The sequence below is a fragment of the Artemia sp. Qi Xiang Cuo genome, chromosome 13 (assembly GCF_049724085.1).
Source record: "Artemia sp. Qi Xiang Cuo chromosome 13, ASM4972408v1, whole genome shotgun sequence".
Classification (NCBI taxonomy): Eukaryota; Metazoa; Arthropoda; class Branchiopoda; order Anostraca; family Artemiidae; genus Artemia; species Artemia sp. Qi Xiang Cuo.
In genome coordinates, this window is record NC_142806.1 from 22,522,728 (window position 1) to 22,549,285 (window position 26,558).

General features: G+C 34.8%; 1 protein-coding gene across 1 annotated transcript in view; it reads right to left on the reverse strand.

Moving 5' to 3' along the window:
* Nucleotides 1-25,723, reverse strand: part of LOC148945081 (uncharacterized) — a 37,723-nt gene extending 12,000 nt beyond the window's left edge. Inside the window, exons 1-5 of the mRNA XM_089098642.1 lie at nt 25,611-25,723; nt 22,400-22,553; nt 12,361-12,478; nt 8,600-8,747; nt 1,812-2,591 (exon numbers count right to left, since the gene is read on the reverse strand). Of these exons, the coding sequence (XP_088954768.1) occupies nt 1,812-2,591; nt 8,600-8,747; nt 12,361-12,478; nt 22,400-22,553; nt 25,611-25,721 (1,311 nt within the window). The 5' untranslated portion in view covers nt 25,722-25,723. The remainder of the gene's footprint in view (nt 1-1,811; nt 2,592-8,599; nt 8,748-12,360; nt 12,479-22,399; nt 22,554-25,610) is intronic.
* Nucleotides 25,724-26,558: the final 835 nt, after the last annotated feature.

Genomic DNA, 26,558 nt, shown 5'->3' on the forward strand with positions numbered 1-26,558 from the left:
AGCTTGAAACCTATGTAATAGGGGTTTTGATACGCTGAATCTGATGGTGTGATTTTCATTAAAATTCTTTCACTTGTAGGGGATGTTTTCCCCCTCTTTAAAAAAATCAGGTAAATTTTCTCAGGCTCGTAGCCTTTGATGAGTAATACTAAACTTAATAAAATTTATATATTTAGAATCAGCATTATAAGCCCATTCTTTTGATACATTTATTGACATCAAAATCCCGTTTTTAAAACTTTCGATTACTATTGAGCCGTATCGCTTGTTTTTATTTATTGTTTTTTTTATTACGTATACTTTATTACGTATATGAGGGGGTTCTTTCCTTAGTCAATACCACGCTCTTTACGTTAAAAGTTAAAAAAAATTAATTCACAAACCCCTGAATCACAAAGGCCGTTTAATTAGAATAGATAGCTCTTTTGAAATCACTAAAAAAAATTGTAGCGTAAAGAGCGGGGTATTGACTTTTGGGAGAACCCCCTAATATACGTAATAATTTTTGTTTGTTTTAAGTTCTAATGTTGATTCTTACTTTCAGTTGAAATAACTTGTTTTTTTTTTAATTTAAGTTCTGATCGTTTTTTAAATAATGCTTGGAAATCCGGTGCCCCCTTCATAGAAATGTCCCTTACCCCAAATAAACATCCTCCACGGAAAGTTTCTCCCGAGTAACCCCCTCCTCCAGCCCCCCCCCCACCAGAAAAAAATGATTCCTGAAAATTTCTGTATACTTCCCAATAACCAATACAATATGTAAGCAACGGGCAAAGTTCATAACTTGCAGCCCTTCCCCTGGGAACTGTGGGGGATTAAGTCATCCTAAAAGACATATTTATTAGATTTTCGACTATGCTGAACAAAATAGCTATCTCAAAATTTTAATTGGGTGACTTTGAGAAAAAAATGAGCGTGGGAGGGGGCCTAGTTGCCCTTAATTTTTTTGGTCGCTTAAAAAGGGCACTAGAACTTTTAATTTCCGTTCCAATGAGCCCTCATATGATATTCTAGGACCATTGGGTAAATACTATTACCCCTGGGGAAAAGAAAAAAAAAACAAAAAAAAAACAACAAAAAAACAAATAAACACGCATCCGTGATCTTTCTTCTGGTAAAAAACGGAAAATTCCACATTTTTGTAGATAGGAGCTTGAAACCTCTAAAGTAGGGTTCTCTTATACGCTGAATCTGATGTTGTGATTTTCACTAAGGTTGTATATTTTTTAGGGGGTGTTTGCTCCTTTTTTCGAAAATAAGGCAAATTTTCTCCGGTGCGTAATTTCTGATGGGTTTAAACTTGATGAAAGTTATTTTTTTGAAATCAGAATTAAAACTTGATTCTTTTGATTCATCTATTGGTGTCAAAATTTCGTTTTTTAGAGTTTCGGTTACCATTAAGCCGGGTCACTCCTTACTTACAGTCCGTTAACACAACCTGCTTGATACATTACCATTGGATTAAGGTTATATGGCATTCTACATTAGAGATACAAGAAACAAGACCCATATTGGCTTATAATGCCTGGTTACCTTAAACTGTCTTTTTATTATTAAAAACAATTATGGACATATATATATATATATATATATAATATATATATATATATATATATATATATATATATATATATATATATATATATATATATATATATATATATATATATATATATATATATATATATATATATATATATATATATATATATATATATATATATATATATATATATATATATATATATATATATATATATATATATGTACAAAAGAAAATCTCCTTCTAATAGTTCTAAGAGAATACACACCTTGAACATATTGCTTGGCAGTGGGGGCCTTGCCATTTCCTTTTTTGGTGAAGTTCTGGGAGGAAGTGGAGGACTTTCTTCTTTTTCCTCTCTACATGTCTCCTGATTGCCAATAAAGACTTCCTTAACGGTTGCGACACTCACATTTGATCCGAGTGAATCTCCACTAGACGATGTTACACTTGATTTAGAAGGTGAAGGAGATAAGGGCCTTGGGAAAGGCTCTCCAGGAACAACAACCCTTATTGCAGGTTCTGAGGATTGACTTCTATGCGGCAAGGTACTTGCAGGTTTTTGAGAATTTCTCAGAGGAGCAATAGTGTCGATGAGATCGCCTTGTGAGCTGGAACGAGTCAGTGAGTTTGATCGAATGTTGGGTGCTGAGTATCTTCCTATCATATTTGAAGCACCTTTTGCCAGGCCAATTGGAGCACGAGGAGGTGGTGGTGGTGGTATATCATTTACGTCAATAGGAAGACTAGAATGTCTCAAACTTTTGGTGGGAGAGGTAGATGTTTTTGATGGTAAGTTTGGGGGTTCACGGTTCTGCGGTGACGGTCTTAGAGACGCATAGCCAGAAGAGGCCGAACTATTAGAGTTAAGACTCTGGGTCGAGTCTTGCTTCTGTATTGTTGATTGGTTGAGATTCTTTGGGAAATTACACTGTTTTTCAGAGTTTCTGGTTTCGGGATTCCATTCTACTCTTTCAGAGCCGATACGAAGTTCAGCAACACCGCAATCTTGCTCTTCTTCTGTTATATATCCGTCGCCTCTGATCACCTAAAATTTAAGGGGCAAGGTTACAAATAAATAAGTGAATTACGAGATCATTCACAAGCACGTATGCACATACTTTATATATACGTCTATTCCTTTTTATTCTACTTAATTTGTTGTTCTTGTCACTATTAGTAAAAAAAAATTAAAGAAGGTTTGAAAAGAGAACAGAGCAAATTGTTGAAAAGTTGAAATTTGGAAATTAACTGAATAGGCCTAGAAAATAATTAAATAAAATATGTAAAAAAAACTTTAATAGATATAAAACAATAAAATGACCTAATAGAATATTTCAAGCTGGACCAAATATATAATTATGTTTATTACTATTGCGTAATAAGTATTATTTGCACATTATAACACAACACATTATTACATAAAATTATAACAAATGAATAACAAAGAACATATCACTTAGGTAGAGAGGGACAAACAGTATTTTTCAAATCTGGATGGGGAGGGCAATAATTTTTTTTCCACATTTCCAACGAAAATAGGGAAAAAATATTTTCAATGAAAATGCCACCATAAAGGGTATTTTTAGAAATGGGGGGGATCAAAAATTTAGGGGCACATACTCCTCCACCCTCAATGGACGCTACTGTACGTAGATACGGTTTTTTTCTTATTTTGACCGTATGAACTTAATATTTGCTGTTTTTGGAGGCAGTAAAACTTTGTTTGCGGTTTAAGCAAAGCATATCAACATATATTAACGCATGTATTTATGTTCCACTCATAAAACAGGTTGATCACACGGCTCTACACCAACTATTCCAAAATGGCTGCAAGGTATTGGTGGCCATTTTCAGACATGTAAGCTGAGAATTTTACTGTTTTTACGAGTATTTGTGAAACCTTTAAGCAAAGCATTTTAGGTCCAGAACTTTCCTCCTGGGCCCAAAATGAAAAGGAATAATTAGCGCACATTTCATGATCCTTATGCGTTAAAGACACACGCGTTTTATGGAATAAGTGTTCATGCGTCATGATTTTGTGTTTAATTATTTAATTTGATGAGTATTTTCCGAAGGTCTTAGGTTTTTAAATTTTTCTCGGTATCTCAGGTTTATCCCCAGTTATCAGAAATTCACCAGCCAAACGGAATAAGTCATGGATCTAAAGACCGATATATTTGTTTTTTGGGCATTCTTGTTGACGAAAACCTATCTTTCAAACGTCACATTGATCATAGGCAGCGCAATAGTGCTGCCTAAGTAAAGAACGATGTTGGCACAATGTATTTTTTTTGCCATACCAGGGAACTTCGTATCAAAGGAGTTGTCGTAGAAACTTCGAAAAGGGCTCATTCGGTTGGAAATTGGAACGGCTAGTGCTCTTTTTAATAGTCGAAAGGGATTGGAAGGCAATTAACACCCCTTCCACAACAACCATTTCCCCAAACACATCCAATAAAAATTTTGAGATCGCCATTTCGTTCAGCGTAGTTGATTTCCAGATAGAAATTATGTTTTTGAGGAGGACACTCGACCACAGCCTTCAAGGCAAGGGCTGTAGGTTATGGCCTGGGGGCATATAAGGTTTTTTATAGAAGCTGTTGTCGTAGAAACTTCAAAAAAGGCTCTTTCGATTGGAAATTCAAAGGGCTAGTACCCTTTTTTATAGTCGAAAGTGATTGGAGGGCAACAAATCCCCTTCTCATGCCCACCTTTTGCCCAAACACATCCAATCAAAATTTTGAGATAGCCATTTTGTTCAACGTAGTTGATAGAACTGGAAATTGGGTCTTTGAGGATGACAACCGCCCCCACATTCCTCAGAGCAAGGGTTGGAAGTTATGCCCTGGGGGCATATATAGTTTTTATAGAAAGTGTTGTCGTAGAAACTTCAAAAAGGGCTTATTTGATTGGAAACTGAAATGGCTAGTGCCCTTTTTAATAGTCGAAAGTGATTAGAAGGCAACTAACACCCCTTCCACGCCCACCATTTATCCAAACACATCCAATCAAAATTTGACATAACCATTCTGTTCAAAGTAGTTGAAAGGTCCGGAAATTATATCTTTAAAGATGACACTCCCCCCCCCCCCACAGCCCTCAGGGTAAGGGTTTTAAGTTATGCCCTGGGGATTTTTATTGAAAGGTTTATATAAGGTTTTTATTGAAAGCTTTTTCGTAGAAACTTGAAAAAGGGCTCATTCGATAGGAAATTCAAAGGGCTAGTGCCATTTTATAGTTGAAAGTGATCGGAAGGCAACTAACCCCCACTCAGGCTCTCCTTTTCCCCAAACACACCCAATCAAAATTTTTAGATAGGCAATTTGTTCAACGTAGTTAAAAGTTTTAGAAATTAGGTCTTTGAGGATGATAACCATATTAGAGCCCTCGAAACAAGGGTTGTAAGTTATGCCCTGGGGGCATATAAGTTTTTTTATGGATAGTGATGTTGTAGAAAATTCAAAAAGGGTTCATTTGATCGGAAAGTAGAAGGGCTTGTGCCCTTTTTAGTAGTCGAAAGTGATTAGAGGATGGCTAACACCCCTCTCAAACCCGCCATTTTCCCAAACATATCCAATCAAAATTTTCAGATAGCCATTTTGTTCGACGTAGTGAAAAAGTCCGGAAATTATGTTTTTAAGGATGACACTCCCCCCATAGTTCTCATGGCAAGGGTTGTAAGTTATGCCCTGGGGGCGTATAAGTTTTTATTTATAGAAAGCGTTGTCGTAGAAAATTCTAAAAGAATTATTCGATTGGGAATTGAAACGGCTAGTGCCATTTTTAATAGTCGAAGATGATTGGAGGGCAAGTAACCCCCCTCTCACGCCCACCATTTCTCCAAACACATCCAATCAAAATGTTGAGATAGCCATTTTGTTCAACGTATTTGAAAGGTCCGGAAATTATGTCTTAGAGGATGACAACCCCCTCAAAGCCCTCATGTTAAGGGTCGTAAGTTATGCTTTTGGGGATATAGGGTTTTTATGGAAAGCGTTGTCGTAGATACTTCAAAAGGGCTCATTCGATCGGAAATAGAAAGAGCTAGTGCCCTTTTTAATAGTCAGAAGTGATTGGAGGACAACTATCCCCCCTCTCACGCCCACAATATCCTCAAACACATCCAATCAAAATTTTGAAATAGTAATTTTCTTCAACGTAGTTGAAAGTTCTAGAAATTAGGTCTTTGAGGATGACAACCCCCCCGTCCCCGAGCCCTCAGAGCAAGGATTGTAAGTTATGCCCTGGGGGCATATAAGGTCTTAATTGAAAGCGTTGTCGTAGAAACTTCAAAAGGGCTCATTCGATTGGAAATTGAAAGTGCTAGTGCCTTTTTAATAGTTGAAAGTGATTAAAGAGCAACTAATACCCCTCTCATGCCCACCATTTCCCCATACAGATCCAATCAAAATTTTGAGATAGTGGTTTTGTTTAACGTAGTTGAAAGTTCTGGAAATTAGGTCTTTGAGGATGACAACCCCCTCAAAGCCCTCAGGGCAAGGGTTGTAATTTATGCCCTGGGGACATATAAGGTTTTTATAGAAAGCGTTGTCGTAAAAACTCAAAAAGGGCTCATTTGATGGGAAATTGAAAGGGCTAGTGCCCTTTTTAATTGTCGAAAGTGATTGGAAGGCTTGACATTTTTACAGTAAAGATCGATGTGGGTAAATGAGTTTTTTTTGTTTTTTTTTTAACCAGGGCACTTTGTATTGAAGGAGCTGTCGTAGGAACTTCGAAAAGGGCTCATTCGATAGAAAATAGAAAGGACTAATGCCCTTTTTAATAGTCGAAAGTGATTGGAGGGTAACTAGTCCCCCTCCCAGGCCCATTATGTTTAATTTGTTTTAAATTTGCCCATTATGTTTAAAGACTAAATGTTGCCTAAAGATTAAATCAAAATGCACTGTGTTAATGCAAATTCCCAATAAGGCATCTCAGCAGTATCCCAAGAAAAACCGAGGATATTATAGTCAAACTTTCAGGGCTACTTCTGCTCTTAAAATTTAACCAAATCAAAATAGCGTAAGTGTTTCCAAGCTATCGAAGAAAGTAAACAGATTTTTTTGCGAATGGTATCAAGTTTTCCATTTCAGGTCAACTAGAGGAGGTATGAAACTAAATTAAACACTACTATTTGTGTCCAGACTTTTAAAAGGGTGTATATTATTAAAAATTGCTGAAAATTTTTCTCCAACATACAATTAGCAGGCCAAACTATAAAGTCTTAAAAAAAAATAAAAGATTTAAAGTATTATTTTCTTTTTCCCTGAAAAGACTATGTCAATGTAAAACGAAGAGAAATTAATTAAAAATAACTTATTCCACAAAATAAGTTTTTCAAAGAAAAGTAAAGAACTCCATTAAACCAAAAATGAGAAAAAATAAAATCAAATAATCTACATAGCGTGAAACTACCACAAACCAGCCTCGATAAATAAATGAAACCCAAAAGGAACAGAAATTACAATAAATAACCGATTCAAACTCAAAATGAGCAGAAACTCGTTCTGGCCTATGCCTTCCCAAGGCCAGAAAATAATTTGCACTTTATTGAAAAAAATACAAATGAATGTGAATTGCCAGTTTAATAAACATATACTGATATTTAGTAATCAAAATGTTAATATTATTTGATTTATTAAAGTTATGAAAGTAAAAACATATATATTTTTTCAGTAAGGTTTAAATTATGTTCTGGCCTTGGGAAGGCATAAGGGTTTTGAGTCCCACTCATGTTAATTTCTGCTCATTTTGAGTTTAACTCAGTTATTTATTGATAATTTCTGTTTGTTTTGGGTTTGATTTATTTATCGATGCTGATTTGTGGTAGTTTCACGCTTTGTAGATTATTTGATTTTATTTTTGCTCATTTTAGTTTAATGGAGTTCTTTACTTTTCTTTGAAAAACTTATTTTGTGGAAAAATTTGTTTAAATTAATTTTATTAAAATGAAGATATGCAGGAGTCCCGGTATTTTTAAGAAACTTAGACATTCTTTTCCTAAATCAATTTTGAAAATTCCTTTTCACTGCTTCACTGTTAAAACCACTTTCTAAGGTTTACAATAAAGCTAGAAACCTCATACAGGAAGCTAATCGTTCATTAGTTATATCATTACTTGATCTTGAGTCACTATACATTCTTTCATGTGCGAGTTTTACTTTTTCTCAGCTTCATGGTGACCTCCCTCGGCCCCTAAGTGTTCCACTATCTTTTACCTCTGATCAAAATAATTCTAATCTTTGCAATATGACAAATCATGTTTAAGTTCCATTTACTCCTTGCATAAGGTCAGATTTTAATCCTCTAATGGCGTGTCATATTGTTTGAAATAAGTTGCCTGAATCAGCTCAAGGGTGCCGAACGTTCGGTTCATTTACAAAAATTGTTAAAAATTCTTTGGATTCGTAGAAGTTGTTTTTATTTATGTTTTTATTTATTTTTTATTTTTTTTAATTTTTATTTTTAATTTTTTTTAGTCTATTTAATCTAATTAATTAATTTAGTTTATTTGCTCTATTTTTTCTATAGTTTTCATTTTATCTATATTTTCTTTTCTTCTCCTTAGAATGTGAGTTAGTGATCATTTTAAATTTTCTTTTGCTTTTCATCTCTAAGTAAGTAACTCATTTGTCTTCCCCCTTCTTTACAGGCCAATGAGCCTTTGGGGAATAATAACATGTAATATTGTGTGTGTATATAATGAAGAGTAAATCTTATCTTATCTTATATCGCAAACAACCAATAAATGTAGATTGAAAACCAAAGCGCACAAGTCTTAGGATATTTTTTTTATGGCTTGAGATTACGGATGAAGATTTTCCGGTCAACAGTCAAAATATTTGGAAATTTGCTTATACTTTTTCCTATCCTCTATTTTGAAGGAACTAGCCTAATTCATTCATTAATTTCGTTGCTTTTTACGTGATTCTATCAATACTTTTGGATTAGAAAATCCGCCTCTTCTTTGAATTCACTTCTTCTTCTCAAAACGGATTAATGTTTGTATATAATGTGTCGCTCTTAGTAAATGCTAACAAATACTATTCTTACCTGGAAAATTCCTTCTTTAGCTTCATACAGTCGTCGAAGGACTTCTAGTCCGGAGTCGTTATTCCCAGAAGAGGGTGGAGGTGGAATTATAAAAGCTGAGATGTCATCTGTAGTGATCAAGTTTACATCAGCAGCTTTCCCTTGCGACCTACAAAAAATTGAACCATTTATTTCAATTTGATGCCCCAATTTTTCCACACTTATTCAGAAATTGACATAAATACATGCAGGAAATAAAGGCAGAACTATTTGTGTCTGTGTAAAAATCCGAATTAAGTTACAAAAATAATTACCTATTATTTTTTGAATTTTATTTGGTGTTTCATGGTTGCTAATATTGAATCAAATCGTTAATTTTATTTTCAAAAAGTTTGTCAAATAATTGTAGATTGTAAAAGCCATGAAAGAATGCTTTAAAAAGCCATATAAAAGCATGAGCATGTATATGAATTCAATGTAAAACTTCCCCACAATGACAGCCAGTAGCCATATTTTAAACACCATTAAACCAATAACCAAGAAATTAAATAAATTAAAAAAAAAATTTCAACCTCTAGAATTTTTTCACGGATTGAAGTAAATACATGCAGGAAACAAAAGGAATGCCATTATGGTTATATGATAAAATCAAGACTTAGTTACTTAGAGATATATCCCGTTCTTGTAGGTTTCATTTTGCAGCAGTTCATAGTTCCAAATATTGAACCAAATAGCTAATCTTATTTTGAAAGATTTTGTCATTCTAAAAAAACTGTAAAAGCCATAAAGCAGAGTTTTTAAAATATTTCTTAAATCTCGGTTTCAGTGCAAAAGTTCCCCACAATAAGGGCCCGAATAAATATTTTACCAATTTCACAATTAAACCAAGAAAATAAACCAATTTTACCAGAATTTCTAATTCATCGAAACCAAAGAAACGCCTGCTGCAAGAGAAAACATACAGGAAACAAAAGGAACGCCATTATGGTTTATAAAATCATAATTTTCCCCTAAGGTCTAATTTCTTATGAAATAAATATTTCTAAGCGGTACTTTTAAAGAGATTTATAAATCCAATTAATTATTGGAGGTTCTTGGTTTACATTAAATAATAAAAAAGTTTTTTTTAACTGAAAGTAAGGAACGACGTTAAAACTTAAAACGAACAGAAATTATTCCGTAGGCCTATATGAAAGGGACCCTCCTCAACGCCTCGCTCTTTACGCTAAAGTTTTTTATTGTTTAAAAAAACTAGAGTTGTGAGAAAGTGAATCCCTTTATCCCTTTCATAAGCGGAATAATTTCTCTTCGTTATAAGTTTTAACGTCGTTCCTTACTTTCAGTTAAAAAAAACTTGTTTTTTTTATTTAATTTTTGAACGTTTTTGAATTAATGCAGGTTTTGATTTTGACTTACCGTACATGAATAATTAAAACAAAATTTATATATTAATTTTACATTTATTTGGTTAAATGGCTTTGTCGAAACTTGTTTAATTTTATTTACGACCGTTTTTATTAGTAATAAATATAAGTAACTTACGAATTAACTTACGTAACAAACTTCTATATTCATAGATTTTCAGTACGTATATTAGGGGGTTCGTCCACCTTGCCCTTTAAGCTAAAGTTCGAATTTTGTTCCAATTCTTTAAGAATGACCCCTTAATCACAAAGGCCGTTAACTAGAATAAATAGCTCTTATGAAAGTACTAAAAATCGTTGGCTTAATGAACGAGGTATTGACTAGGGGGTGAACCCAATCATATACGTAATACTTTCTGTTCGTTTTAAGTTTTGATGTTGCTCCTTCCTTTCTGTTGAAAAACTTTTTTTATATTTAATTTCTGATCTTTTTCTTTAATAATGATGGGAAATCCGGCGCCCCCTTCATAGCAATGTCCCTTCCCCATGAAAACTTCTTTCATGGGAAGATCCTCCCATATAACCCCCCACCCCCCCCCCACCTACCAGAAAAATCTCCCCTGAAAACGTCTGTATACTTCCCAATAACCAATACTATATGTTAACATTTGGTAAAGTTCATAACTCTCAGGCCTACCCCCGGGGACTTTGGATTATGTCATCCTAAAAGACATGTTTATCATATTTTCGTTTATCATATTTTCGACCATGCTGAACAAAATGGCTATCTCAAAATTTTGATCGGGTGACATTGGGAAAAAAAGAGCGTGGGACGGGGCCTAGTTGCCCTCCATTTTTTGGTCACTTCAAAAGGGCACTAGAACTTTTAATTTCCGTTCTAATGAGCCCTCCCCACGATATTCTAGGACCACTGGGTCGATACGATCACCCCTGCGAAAAAAAAAACAAAAAAAAACAAATAAACACGTATCCGTGATCTTTCTTCTGGCAAAAAATAAAAATTCCACATTTTTGTAGATAGGTGCTTGAAACCTCTAAAGTAGGGTTCACTTGTTCGCTGAATATGATGGTGTGATTATCATTAAGGTCCTATAGCTTTTAGGGGGTCTTTCACCCTTCTTTTAAAATCAGCCAAGTTTTCTCAGGCTGTTAACTTTTGTTGGGTAAATCCAAACTTGATGAAACTTATATATTTGAAATCAGCATTAAAATCTGTTGGCATCAAAATTCCATTTTTTAGAGTTTTGGTTACCATTGAGCCGGGTCGCTCCTTACTTACAGTTCGTTACCACGAACTGTTTGATTGTGATACCATGTAAGGTAAGTCAAGTTTAATCAATTATCGTTTAAAGGGTAATTTTAACTTCATCTTGCATATTGCCTACACTGGTGGCCTTCAAACCAACCCCCTCCATCTTCCCCATTTCAATCTAATTGCCTATAAAGTTTTCATAATCCATAAAATATCTACGTAAATCACAGCAAATTAAATATTTCAACAAATATATCCATCTCCATAGAGTACAATCATGTGTCCCTGATGAACAAGCTTTATGAATACCTCACTCTTTGTTATAGAAAATATTTACATCATCCTTCTAGAATTGTTATGGTGTCTCACGATCACAAATATTTAATTAAATTACTAATCTAAATTTGTAAGAGTTTGTAAAGCTCAAGTGACAGCAGATTTTAAAAACCATCAAACAGAATTTGACCAACGAGTCATATGACCAGTTGAGTAACTCTAAAAGTAATTTTTTTTCAAATTTGAGCCATAAAATATAACAAAGAATAAAATATCTAAAAAAAGCTACAAAATCAGTTTAAAAAATTGCTTTACATTGAACATAGATAGAGGGAGAAATAGAGAGAGAGAGAGAGATGGAGAAAGAGAAGGAGAGAGAAAGAGGAATAGAGGAAGAGAAAGAGAGAGTAAATAACAGATTCAGTACTAAAACCTATAGAGAGAAAGTCAGATCTTAATAGTAAGTTCACTTAACAAATTCAGCCATACATACAAAACTAAAAATATATTTAATGAGCTTCTGTTATTTTTTGAAATAGAGATGGATTGCAGAACTGTTCTCTATAAAGTGTGAGCGCATGGAAGGGCAGAAAAAAAATTGTTAAGCAGCCTACCCTATCCAGAGTCCACGCTCAATTATCTTCCTCAAGAATTATCGACAGTTGGAATAAACTATCTAAAAGAACTGTTACTGCTGAATCTATGGACATCTTCAAACGAAGACTGGATGCTGAGTGGTCCTCCAGGGATTGTAAACTCAACTAGAAAGCTATGGATCAGCATAGTGCACCTGGTCACAAGAACCCTGAATACAACTCATATACAACTGAATACAACTTTCATTTTTGGAGATCTGAAAAAGTACTCACTGTTTAGGTGGCGGAGGTGGTGGAATTGTTACATTCTTGATGAATACATCTATATCCGATGACACTTTTCTTTGAGTGGGAACTTCATATATGAGAGACTCGACAGGGCGACACGGAACTAAACAAAAAGAAGATTAAAAATAAATAAGCCCACAAAGGCACGAAATTTACAGAAGACACATTCTTAATGTTTGAGTTATCTTAGATGAAAAATCAAGACAGCTACAAACTAAAGCAACATTTGCCTATTTTGTGAACTTTGTAATAGCCTAACTTAACACTACTAAGCTTTTGAACTAGTTATACTGATTTTGGCTATGCTCCAACAATAGCATAGATCTAAAAAACATCTTTTTTGGTGGTTAGTATTTTAAAACTGATTTAAACTATAATTCTGTTGCTGCATCTAAATATGAAATTAACTTTTTCTCTACAGCTCTAAGTTTTCAGAAAAATTCAGGTTAGATTATTTTTTCGAATTTTTAAAGTTTACAAACTGAGTTTTCAGGCCTAGGTTTCTTTCCAGGAGGTGAAATATTACCGTTAAACTGTGAGAAAAAAAAATGTTTTTGGTATTAATCTAAGTTGAGTCTATATTTATTCGACCAAAAACAATCAACTATATTTAACGCCAACGTGGGAGAACGGGAATAATTATATATTTGTGTTATTATACAAACGAATATTATGCTTGCACAAAATAGTTTTGCATACTCAGGTAGAAAATACCCTGACAATGAGTATACCCCATAATTCCGTGTAAGGTTAGTATTTTGGACAGGTTTGTACCTAGGAAGGAGGTCACGGACCCCTCCCTTAGATTTGGTGAAATCTCAAAATTTTCCTACAAGTTACTTTAGAGCTCAAATATACGTTCCTGAGCCCAATTTTGACCTGTAGATCCATTTCTATAAGTTTCAAAACAATACTATTTTCAAAGTTAGTGAACAAGTTACTCTTAGCCAACTTTACTCAGCTTGCATAGAACTGGACGAAGCACTAAAATATAGTTCTAATCTCTATGCTTGATATACTAAGAAAATAAATCTTTTGAGGCGACACTTCGTGTGCAATCCAGGTGAAGAGGGAAGACAACTAATGTATTTACCCCATTTTTTACCCCATTTCAAAATGGGACTTGATAGATACGTCTAGCAAACGCTAAGACATATCACACCTTGTTGAAATTAGAGTTATGACACAACTTGTAATCAAACAGTTCGTGCTAACGAACTGTAAGTAAGGAGCGACCCGGCTCAATGGTAAGCGAAACTCTAGAAAACGGGTTTTTGATACTAATAGATGCATCAAAAGAATTAGAATTTAATGCTGAATTCAAATATATAATTTTCATCAACTTTAGTACTACCCATCAAAAGTTACGCGCCTGAGAAAATTTGGCTGATTTTCGAAAAAAGGGGGAAAAACCCCCTAAAAGTTATAGAACCTTAATGAAAATCTCACCATCATATTCAGCGTATCAGAGAACCCTACTGTACAGGTTTCAAGCTCCTATCTACAAAAAATTTGGAATGTTGCATTTTTTTGCCAGAAGAAAGATCACGGATGCGTGTTTTTTTTTTGTTTTTTTTTTTTTACCAGGGGTGATCGTATCGGCCCAGTGGTCCTAGAATATCGTGGGATGACTCATTGGAACAGAAACTAAAAGTTTTAGTGTCCTTTTTAAGTGACCAAAAAAAATGGAGGGCAACTAGGCCCCCTCCCACGCTCATTTTTTCCCAAAGTCACCTGATCAAAATTTTTAGATAGCCATTTTATTCAACCTCTTCGAAAATATGATAACTATGTCGTTTAGGATTACTTAGTCCCTAGACTTCCTCGGGAGGAGGGCTTATATTTATAAACTTTACTCTATGTTAACGTATATTACTGGTTATTTGGAAGTATACAGACTTTTTCAGGGGGGATTTTTTCTGGTAGTAAGGGAGTGGGTGGGTCGGGGGTTATATGGGAAGATCTTTCCATGAAGGAAGTTTTCATGGGGGAAAGGACACTGCTTTGAAGGGGGCACTGGATTTCCCAGCCTTATTTAAAAAAAGATCAGAAATTAAATATAAAAAAAACAAGTTTTCCAACTGAAAATAAGGAGTAACATCGAAACTTAAAACGAACAGAAAATATTACGTGTATGATTGGGTTCACCCCCTAGTCAATACCTCGCTCTTTAAGCCAAAGATTTTTTAGTACTTTCTTAAGAGCTATTTATTGTAAATAACGGCCTTTGCGAATAAGGGGTCATTTTTAAAGAAATGGAACAAAATTCGAACTTTAGCTTAAAGAGCGAGGTATTGACTAGGACGCCAGCCCCCTAATATACTAATTAAAAATATATGAATCTAGAAGTTCGTTACGTAAGTTAATTCGTAAGTTACGTATATTTAGGCTATTACTGATAAAAACCTTCGTAAATAAAATTAAACAAGTTTCGAGAAATCCATTTAACCAAATAAAAGTAAAATTAATATGCAAATTTTGTTTTAATTATTCATGTACGGTGAGCCAAAATCAAAACCTGCATTAATTCCAAAATATTCAAAAATCAAATAAAAAAACAAGTTTTTTTAACTGAAAGTAAGGAACGACGTTAAAACTTAAAACGAACAGAAATTATTCCGTATATGAAAGGGGCTGTCCCCTTCTCAACGCCTCGCTCTAATACGCTAAAGTTTGACTTTCTCACAACTCTTATTTTTTTTTAAGCAATAAAAAACTTTAGCGTAAAGAGCGAGGCGTTGAGGAGGGGACAGCCCCTTTCATATACGGAATAATTTCTGTTCGTTTTAAGTTTTAACGTCGTTCCTTACTTTCAGTTAAAAAAAAACTCGTTTTTTTTTATTTAATTTTCCTAGAACCATGGGCGTAGGTACACAGGCGCTATCCTAGGACCCGAGTCACCCTCCTCCGTTGTATCTATTTAAAAATTGTAGGCTTATTTTGAGTAAGAATGATTCAGGGATACTTTGGGGAATGATATAGGTTACTGGTCTTAATCTGAATTGTGTTTGAAAGCCATCTGAGGCTCCGGGGACTAAGCCAGCCCTATCATGTATGTATAGATATGATTCGTAAATATATTTAGTAGAAGAATAGACTTGAACAGCTGTAATTTTTATGGTAATTTAGGGTTTGCCTAATCTTTTTTGAGCGTGATTTATTGAATGATTTCAAATTGGGACTTAGTCTCCCAAAGAAAAAGACTTAGTCCTCAAAAGACTAGGTCTTTTGAGAGAATTAAATAAAAAAAACAAGTTTTTAAACTGAAAGTAAGGAGCGACATTAAAACTTAAACGAACAAAGATTATTCCGTATATGAAAGGGGCTGTCCCCTCCTCAACGCCTCGCTCTTTACACTATAGTTTTTTATTGTTTTAAAAAATAAAGTTTTGAGACAGAGTCAAAATTTAGCGTAAAGATCGAGGCGTTGAGGAGGGGACAGACCCTTTCATATAAGGAATAAATTATGTTAGTTTTAAGTTTTAATGTCGCTCCTTACTTTCAGTTTAAAATTTTTTTTTATTTAATTTCTGATTGTTTTTTAGTTAATGCAGCTTTTATTTTGGCTCACCGTCATTGAATAAGTAAACAAAATTTGCATAAAAATTTTACTTTTCTTTTGCTAAATGGCTGTCTATAAATTTGGTTCTGACGTAATTTACAAATTTACTTACGTAACAAACTTCTATATTCGTATATTTTTCTTCTGGCAAAAAATAAAAAGTTGCAGATTTTTGCAGATATGAGCTTGAAACCTATGTTATAGGGTTTTTTGATACGCTGAATCTGACGGTGTGATTTTCATTAAAATTCTTTCACTTTTAGGGGATGTTTCCCCCTCTTTAAAAAATCAGGTAAATTTTCTCAGGCTCGTAGGCTTTGATGAGTAATACTAAACTTAATAAAATTCATATATTTAGAATCAGCATTATAAGCTTTTTCTTTTGATGTTTTTATTGACATCATAGTTACATATCTAAAAGTTTGATAACTATTGAGCCGTATTGCTTGTTTTTTTTTATTGTTTTTTTTATTACATATATGTTATTAAGTATATGATGGGGTTCTCCCCTTAGTCAATACCACGCTCTTTACGTTAAAATTTTAAAAAAATTATAATTCACAAACCCCTGAATCACAAAGGCCGTTTAATTAGAATAGATAGCTCTTTTGAAAGCACTAAAAAAACTGTAGCGTAAAGAGCGAGGTATTGACTTGGGGGAGAACCCCCTCATATACGTAATAATTTCTGTTCATTTTAAGTTCTAATGTTGCTTCTTACTTTCAGTTGAAAAAACTTGTTGTTTTTAATTTAAGTTTTGATCGTTTTTTAAATAATGCTTGGAAATCCGGCGCCCCCTTCATAGAAATGTCCCCTACCCCAAACAAACATCCTCCACGGAAATATTCTCCCGAGTACTCCCCGCCTTCAGCCCCCCCCCCCACCAGAAAAAAATTCTTCCTGAAAATGTCTGTATACTTCCCGTCTCTGTTTAGTCTCCGGAGTGATAACATCATCTTTTTGGATCTAGTGAACTTTAAAACCAGCTGTGAAATTGTATTAATTCAGTGCCTTGAGCTATAATATATTCAGTGACCTTGAGGATTATTTCTGCTACGGATTATAATCTAAGGTAAACTTATTGATATGGACTAATTGATTGTTTGGATTAATACGGTAGCAACAAAGTTCAAATTTTAAGGGAAAGAAAAGGAAGGAAATAAGGGAAAGAAAAAAGGAAAGAAAGAAAAGGATGATTTGGCTAATAATATAATTTAATAGCCAAATTTTTCATTGTTTTTTCGCTGATTAGTGACAGCCTGTGCAGAAGAGAGCGGGAACAAACACAAGAGCCGTATCGGTACCGGCCGGATATTGATCCTTAAAGTGCTGGGGAAAGGCGATTTGAGTACCCGCACTTCCCACAGATTTTGTTAGCTGTATCTCGTCCGCATTCTTTCTGTGTAGTTCATATATAATGTTATTGCTGTAACGTGAGCAAGATATTAGTGGAATATGCATATTCGCCTGTTCTGAATTTTCTCCAATCAAATTTTCGTGAAGGAATCGATGATGTGACGATAATTAATCATGCACTGGAATTTTTTGATGATAAAGTCATTAAAGACGCCAAAGCGGAGTTTTGGGGAATAGCAGATCCGAATAAATCTGTTCCAAAGCGGCAGGGTGATCTACCTTCGCAGAGAAATTTGAAAGATATTTTGGACTTGTTGCGTCAATGTGAATCTGATAATACCCTGCTGCCAATTTTTGTTATTGTCTCACCTACTGAAGTGCCGGTTATCCCCGCAGTAGCTTACTCCAGGTTAGTCAGTAAGATTAGCTCCCTAGACCGAGCCCTTAAGCAGATAAACGAAAAAGTGGCATGTTATGATCTGAATTTTCCCTCCTTGCCCAGTGCCTCGTTTACGCCAAATGTAAACAAATCCACTACTATTGTAGTATTCTCTGGAATTTCTCCCGAGCTTAACAATCCTGTGAAACGTCACGATGCCATTAACCAAATTAATTGACATCATGCGAATCATTCTATCAAGCCGTCGGGCACTAAACTTTTTGTGCAGATTGACCCAGTTGCTGCAAAGGACTTTTGTGATGCGGTACCTAATGTTCTGAAGTGCGATGCAAAACTTCAAGAGCGGAAACCCGTTGGAATAGTTAAAGGCATACCGCTAGCTTATGACGTCAGTTTGTTCGTGGGGCGTGAAGGAGTTGTAGACGCTAAGCGCATCGGGCAGTCCTTGACTGTTAAGATATTCTTCTACGATGCTGTTGGACTTACAAATGCACTTCGTCTCGGACTTAAGGTAGAATATGAAATTTTCCGAGCATTTGAGTGCCTCCGTCCTCCTCGTTGCGGTTATAAGTGTCAATCACCTGATCATATGAAGGTCAATTGCACCAGCCCTCCCCACTGTTCCCGCTTCAGCGGTATGCATTTATCGACAAAAGATGCACCATGCTTGGCAGTTTTCGCTATTTGGCGAAGACCATGTTGCATTCAGTCCAAAGTGCCGCGTAATCCGCAATGCCATAGCTAAGCGTGCCTCGAATAAGAAATGACTGGAACAGTAACGTTTTCTGGGTGTTCTTTTAACATAAATGGCACAAAAGACAGAGATTATTCAATAAATCAGAAAATGAACGATTTTGACATCGTGTTCCTACAGCAACATGTTTTGCCAGTTGTAAGCGACAGCTCACTAAACAGAAGTGACTACCATGAAGCTTATACAATCAGTGCAAGATGTACGAGGGGCAGACTTCCCGAGGGGCTTGCATGTCTTGTGTGTACAATACCTTCGTGCTTCTCTCCCCAGTGTATACACTCTTGTGATAATTTTATTGCCCTTCGAATTGCAGATCTAGTGATTATCAATACTTACCTACCTCATGATAAAAAAACAGTTTTGTCATTTAATAAATTCACAAAAATTGTGTCTTCTCTGAAGAATTTCCTTCGGAATATTGAAAGTCATAGCTATAAGTAGATCATAGTGGGAGACCTAATATTGTAACATAAATAGAGAGTCAACTCAGTCTGATCTTGAGCTTCAGTCTTTGCCAGATGGATATCAGATAGTAGCTAAGAGTGCAGATTTTCGCGTATATTCATAATAGTCGATGTGTGTCTGATAAAGACCACTGTGTTTGCTCGGCTGGTGTGATATGCTCGAGTGTCGAGGTTCATGATGAAGAAAGAGATTATGATCACCTCCCCCTCTCTATTACCGTCTCAGTTTCGCATTCTTCTGGCCCGAATCAGTGTGAATCTTTTGCTCGAGGCACGAAATGGTATGATAAGCGTGAATGGAATAAAGCTAACTGGAAATTATATATCTGTACTTTGGCAACTCTGCTCTCATCTGTGACAGTTCCTTGCTATTTACTTTGTACCAGTGTCCTCTCGCCTAATGCTCGATCACAACTTAGTTCTTACTATTCTCTGATTGTTGCCTGCCTTAAACAAGCCGAGGCCATTGCTGTCCCTGTTTCGCGCATTCGTTCGAAAACTAGAAGTTCTTTATGGAAAGATGTCCCTCATTTAAAAATTTTGAAAAATCAGGAAAAATGGGGTTTAAGACATGAAAGGCGTGTGGATGCCCCACCTTAGGTCATTTATTTAATATTAAAAAAAAAAACAAATCCGAATTCAAATCGTAATTGCAGAGTTTCCCATATAAGGGTAAGGAATTTATAAAAAATTCTCGGCACTGGAGTGACGTGTTGAATTTTAGTAAACTAAACCTGACTGCTTCATCCAGTTTAATTCCTGGTGATTCATCGGTTAGTCATTACTCGACAATTTTCAGTACAGTAAATTATGCAGTCCATTCCGGGTTTTGTAGATTGCTTGATTCAGTTATTCCGCGTAGACTACACCAGAAAGATATTATCCCTATTAGTGCTGAGTGTGTTTTGAAAAGCATTAAAAAACTAAAATCTAAGACGATAAATAAAAGTTCAAATAGGGATAAAATCCTTTTAATAGACAGTGATGATAGAAATTCACAAAAATACCAGATATTTCGGTCACATACACAGTGACCGTCATCAGTAGTAAAAAAGTTTTACTAATGATTACGGTCACTGTATATGTGAACGAAATATATGGTATTTTTGTGAATTTATATAATCACTGTCTATTAAAATGATTTTATCCCTATTTGAACTTTTATTTATCGTCATGGAAAGGCAGTGTGGTCTCCGAAATTATTTAAAATCTAAGTCTGTTGATTTGGATGGAATTTGTGTTGAACATTTAAGAATCAATTCTCCCGAGTTGATTAGCCATCTGCAACTACTTTTTCAGATGTGTGTTAGTAGCTCACTAGTGCCTGATTCTTTCCTGTGTGGTACTGTTACCTCTGTTCTGAAGCGAGGGAAGGATCCGCTTAATTGTGGATCCTACTGCCCTATCACTGTAGCGTGTAATTTAAGCAAACTATTTGAATATGTACTGCTCCCATTTATTCAAGATAAGGTGGATTATGACGCAAATCAGTTCGGTTTTAAGTCTCGTATAGGATGCCAGCATACCCACCGTATACTTGCAAAGGTGTTACAAGAAGCACATCGTTTAAAAACGGAAGTTCACTTTTGTGCGTTAGACCTATCTAAAGCTTTCGATACTGTTTGTCACTTTCAGGCATGGTTTTCTCTGGCACGTTTGGGTGTGAATAGTTCAATTATTTGTGTACTTCGGTTCTGGTACCAGAATTCATTTATTCAGTTGAGGCAGGGTTCCCGGGCCTTTGGCAAAATCCCAGTTAGATCTGGGGTCCGTCAGGGTAGTGTGCTTTCACCTCATTTTTTTAAAGCTTGTTTATTGAGTGTTCTTAATATGATGCCGCTTTCTTACTCTTCAGGGTTGTCAAACGTCACCTATATTGCATATGTGGATGATTTTCTGCTTGTTAGCAGGTCAAAGTTTGCATTAATGAAGTCTGTGCTACTTGTATCGCGGCTGTATGGGGAAATCGGATTAAGCCTCAACACTGATAAATGCGAATATTTAGTGTTTAATTCAAAATCTTCAGCAACGCTGCTTGATTGCGGCGTATTTTCTGTAAAAAGTGTTGTATCTTTCCGATGGCTTGGGATCAATATTTGCAAATCGCTAACTTTATTTCGTGTCCGGACATTGAGTGATATTAGAGATAAGCTGAAACTGGGGTATGCCAAAATTGTCCCCAACAGGGGAAGGTATAACAAAAAAGCATCGCCTGAATTGTACTTAAAATTCTGTGACCACGCAGTTTGTTCCCAGCTGGCAATCACATCCTGTTTCGCCTAGAGGATATTAGCAATATTAGAAATATTTATTTTAGATCTTGAAAGTTTTAATTGTGCATACCTCGCAGATACAGCAATAGAAAGATGATGAGAATTTTTGGCGCTTCGGCTATTGTAAATTGTTTTGTCAGACAAAGTAGCCGTCTTCAAGAGAACATTTATGCTACTTTGGGCGTTAACCACCCACTTATCCGGGTAGCCACAGCGCATTGAGTGTAATATTTATTTATTGTGTTGTTGTTAAATGTATCTTTGTGTTTTTTTTTGTTTTTTTATTTATTTTTTTTCTCTTTTCGTGTGTTACTCCACTTCATTTTATGTATAGTGGGTCAAAAATAAATTATTATTATTATTATTAATAACCAATACAATATGTAAGCAATGGGCAAAGTTCATAACTTGCAGCCCTTCCCCTGGGAACTGTGGGGGATTAAGTCATCCTAAAGGATATATTTATTAGATTTTTGACTATACTGAACAAAATGGCTATCTCAAAATTTTAATTGGGTGACTTTGAGAAAAAAATGAGCGTGGGAGGAGGCCTACTTGCCGTCCATTTTTTTTGGTCACTTAAAAAGGGCACTAGAACTTTTAATTTCCCTTCTAATGAGCCCTCATACGATATTGTAGGACCACTGGGTCAATACGATTACCCCTGGGGAAAAGAAAAAAAAAACAAATAAACAAATAAACACGCATCCGTGATCTTTTTTCTGGCAAAAAAAGCAAAATTCCAAATTTTTGTAGATAGGAGCTTGAAACCTCTACAGTAGGGTTTTCTGATACGCTGAATATGATGGTGTGAATTTCATTCAGGTTCTATAACTTTTAGAGGGTCTTTCTCCTTTTTTCGAAAGTCAGCCAAATTTTCTTAGGCGCGTAACTTTTGATGAGTAAAAATAAACTTGATGAAGCTTCTATATTTGAAATCAGCATTAAAATTTGATTCTTTTGATGTATCTATTGGTACCAAAATACCGTTTTTTAGAGTTTCGGTTACCATTGAGCCGGGTCGCTCCTTACTTACAGTTCGTTACCACGAACTGTTTGATAATGACTTTTGTTGAGTCATGACATAGGGAATCAAACATTCTAAGAGCAGAATTTATATTAAAATGAACATACACATCTAATTCAAAAGCATAGTCTGGCTTTGGACCAATTTACATCATGTTTTCTTAGCTTTTAATATATAATTAAACCTACCTTTATAAATTTCCCACTCAGTAGATTTTCTGTGGTTGAGAATGACATCTTTTGTATTTGTTGGTTCTCCGTCAAATTTTTCGTCATATATTTCCTTATCAGCAAAAGGCGTTGGAGGTGTATTTAACGTGTTTAAAACGGACTTCAAATTTTCCTACAGCATAAAAAAAACTTAGGATGATAATGTTTACGAGTAATCCTGAGCCTAATTGACAGCTGACTGATTTTTGAATTAGTAAAATCAGAGAAAGGCTATTCATTTACTGTTTTTACAAAAAGTACAACAACTCATTCCAGCACAAAGGCTTCCGATAGCAACAGAGCTACGCATTCACCTTCCCCCTCACTCTGTGCAGGTTCCCAATCTTCACTCCTCCCCTCCCCAGAAGTTCCTGTATACCTAATTGATACCCGACTCATTTTTGAATGAATTATAATTAGGGATTTCCCTTTATTGCTTTTATAAGAACTAAAACAACTCATCCCAGTGCTAAGGCTTCCGATATCAACATAGCTGTGCATGCTCCTTTGCCCCTCACGCTGTGCAGGTCCGCATTCTTCACTCCTCTTCTAGAAGTTCCTGCATACTTTAAATAATAATTTCTAATCTTTTCCCATACGATTCAAGAATATTCTTCTTTTCCTTTGACCTTTTGCCAGTTCTTTTCCCTCGATTATTCTTAATTTAAGCGACTTAGTCTTTTGACAGTCATTTTAAAACTAGCATTCTAGTTTTACAAACTTCCAAATGAATTTATTTCCCAGACATTACACCTAGAGCACTCAAATCAGCTACTTAATATAAATTTAGAAGAATTTTATCCATAAAAATACAAAAGAGTTAGAAACCGGATAGGAACCGCATTCTCCTTCCCTCTTACTGGGCTACCGGCAAAGGGCTGTATTTTTAGGTTGCAGCCATTGCTGGAACCGTTATAAGTATATTCCCACCAATTAATTTACTCGCTTTAAAATCAACCTAATGCAACTAGATTTGGACATTCGCTTCGAGCTTTAACTGAAACAATCAACGCCACATCCAAGATTTCTTTTCGAGAGGGGTATTTTTTCGGGGTTAAGAAAATGCATCTAAAATCTTTTTATATGTATTTTTGTTACTTTTTTTGCGAGTCAGACAAAATTATAGGGGGGGAGGGGTGGGTGGGTAAACCAGGTAACCCTCCCCCTGGATATGACCTTGGCAACCATTTACCTTTCGTCAAACCAGTGGTGTCAATTCATAAGAGTTTAGGGGGGGGGGGCAAAATGTATTTTTTCTATAACAAAGGGAGAGGGTACAAAAACTTTAAAAGATACTCATCAAAAATTCGTTTATATGTATTTTGTTACTTTTTCACAAATAAAACCTTTTTTTTGGCGAGGGGGGCTCTAAACTAATAACTACCCCAACACTGAATACGGGCTTGACAACCATATTACTTACGAATATACAGTGGCGTTAATTGACAAAAATATACGAGGGTGGACAAAATGTTTTTTTTTTCAATAACTAGAGGAGGCGAGTAAAAAACTTTGAAAATACTCATCAAACATTTGTTTATATATATTTTGTTGCTTTTTCACGAGTTGGAAAAATTTGGGGGGGGGGGCTCAAAACTGGGAACCAACCCACCACTGGATACAGCCTTGGCAACCATTTTACTTATGTACATACAGTGGCGTCAATTCACAAAAATTTAGATGGGTGCAAAATGTATTTTTCAATAACAAGGGGTAGAGGGGGGAGGGGGAAATCTACCGTTTTTTAATTCTTTTAATGGAATTCAATTTCACCGAAAATACCACCATGACATTACTTCGCACATTATCTAGTGACTTCAAAATATTTATCGGATCTACAATATAATACTAACACCTTAACAAAGCTTTTCTATCTTCTGGATAAAATACCTGTTCATAATCTACGAAACTCAGAAATAAAGAGTTCCGCTGATTCAGATATTTCTCAGTATTTAATGTAAGCATGAAAAGTAGCCAACACATCCTCTCCCTTTCCTGAAACACCATTATTCCCTTAATCTGAAACATCTCTCAAATAAGTATCGTTCTGCTAGGCAATTTACAATTTTTCCAAATCAAGCTAATGCATCTACAATTACCACACTTACTCTTATTACCCCGCCTCTTATTCTAGCTGCAGTAATGTTAGTTTCATTCAATAACTTTGCTATGTTTATCTTTTCTACCATTTCAAGCACAAAAAATAGTAAACCTGAAATCTGATTCTTCGAACTCAATTTTAGTTAAAAGGTTATTCCAAGTGTAGTTTTAACCCTTATTGAGTGCCAAGTTTGAAAATAAGGAGCGTGTGTGATAAATCAGCAGAAAAAATGTCATCATTGAGCCCCAGGAAGTGTAACTTTCTTGATTACTGTAGCAAAAGACAAACACTATTATTATTTCCAATAAATTGGACAAAAAACATTGACTGAATTTGTAAAATTAGGTAAGATAATAGTCCTAAAATCTTATTACCAAATAGGCATTGAAAAGAAATTTATCTATCATCGCATAGTTAAAGGCCTAAACTAAGCATTAATTTGTTTGCTATTAAACTATTGAAGATTAATCCCATCAAATTATTATTAGTTCATAAGAAAACTATTTGGAACGACCAATTACCCTGTTTTGTTGTATTCATCCCTTGTGTTTAAACTCTTTTCAAATATGTGGATAAAAGTGGATATATATATATATATATATATATATATATATATATATATATATATATATATATATATATATATATATATATATATATATATATATATATTTATATAAAACTCGGTTTTTTTTTATATTACGTCGAAGTTGAAAATACTGCATTGGAAATTCTCAGTTACAATTATTGTGCATGTGTCCCCTCGCCATCGTCTTATCTGATTATCTTTGATTTCTTTTTCTCTTCTGTTTTCTTTTTATTGCTACTTCACCTTTACAATGTTTTTATAGGTATAATTGGTTCATATATAAAATAAATGTATCGGTATCTTTGGCATGCCAATGTCTTTTTTCTCAGTTTTTTTTTAGCGTTTTTGCCACTATACTCTATAGAAAACATGCGTAAGAAGACGGTAAAGTAATGTAACTAAAATGTATGTTCATGGGGTGTTTTTTTGCCGTCAATTCATAATCTGGTCTTAAGCACGACCTCAAGCATAGGAATTTCAAACTTTTGAAAAATCTTTACCTCATCTGGAGTAATGGGGGGAGGCAGCATTGTTAAATCAATAATATCAGGATCCAAGTAAAGTGTTCCTTCGGGCAGTTCTATTGTGGGATCTCCTTGCAATCTCTTCATTAAATCCTACGAAAAACAGAATATGACGCATTTTTTAAAGGAGAAAAGAGTAAATTAGTAAAGGAGAAAAGAGTAATTAAAATGACATACTGAATTTGTGAATGGATTTAGACAGATATTGAAAAAATAACCTTAGAAGTTATAAGTTGATAAGTTTATTAATCCACATTCACAAACAAATAAAAAAACTAACAACACTTACACCTGGAGAAAACCTATGAAGGTTTGCGGTCGTGAGAAAGTCCACGTAACTACTTATCTATTAACTCGACTGTTTACTTAAGCCTCGACTATTTAATTAAAACTATTATAAATAGGGTAAAACAAAAATAAATAAAATATAACCTATATATATGAAAAAACATATAAATAAATAACTGAATAAAAATTAATAATAGATAAATAAAAATATAAAAGAAAATAAGAATAACAAATCCAGTCTCCATCTCTCTTCAATACTGAGCCCCCATCCCTCCCCCACAATGAGAAAAGCGAATTCCAGACTTGTCATCAGGTTGTACTTCATTTCCTCCAATTTCAGCATTCCCACCGGTCATTCAATTAATCAGTTTCCATGTTTCTTTTATATTTCCTTTACTATTTGATAACTTTCTATCATAATATTCGGCCAAAGCGTTGCGACATAATTTGTTCACTAAATTGAGCTGTTTTTTGAACAATTTATACGAACCATCATTTTTATCATCTATATATCTTTAATAGAGCTCAGTCCTTGGCCTTCTTTCTTCCAGTGTTTCACTCGTTATCCAATGGCCCACAAGGTTCCTGTTTCTTCACTTTCATTATCTTAATAAGACACGCACTATCATAAATGGG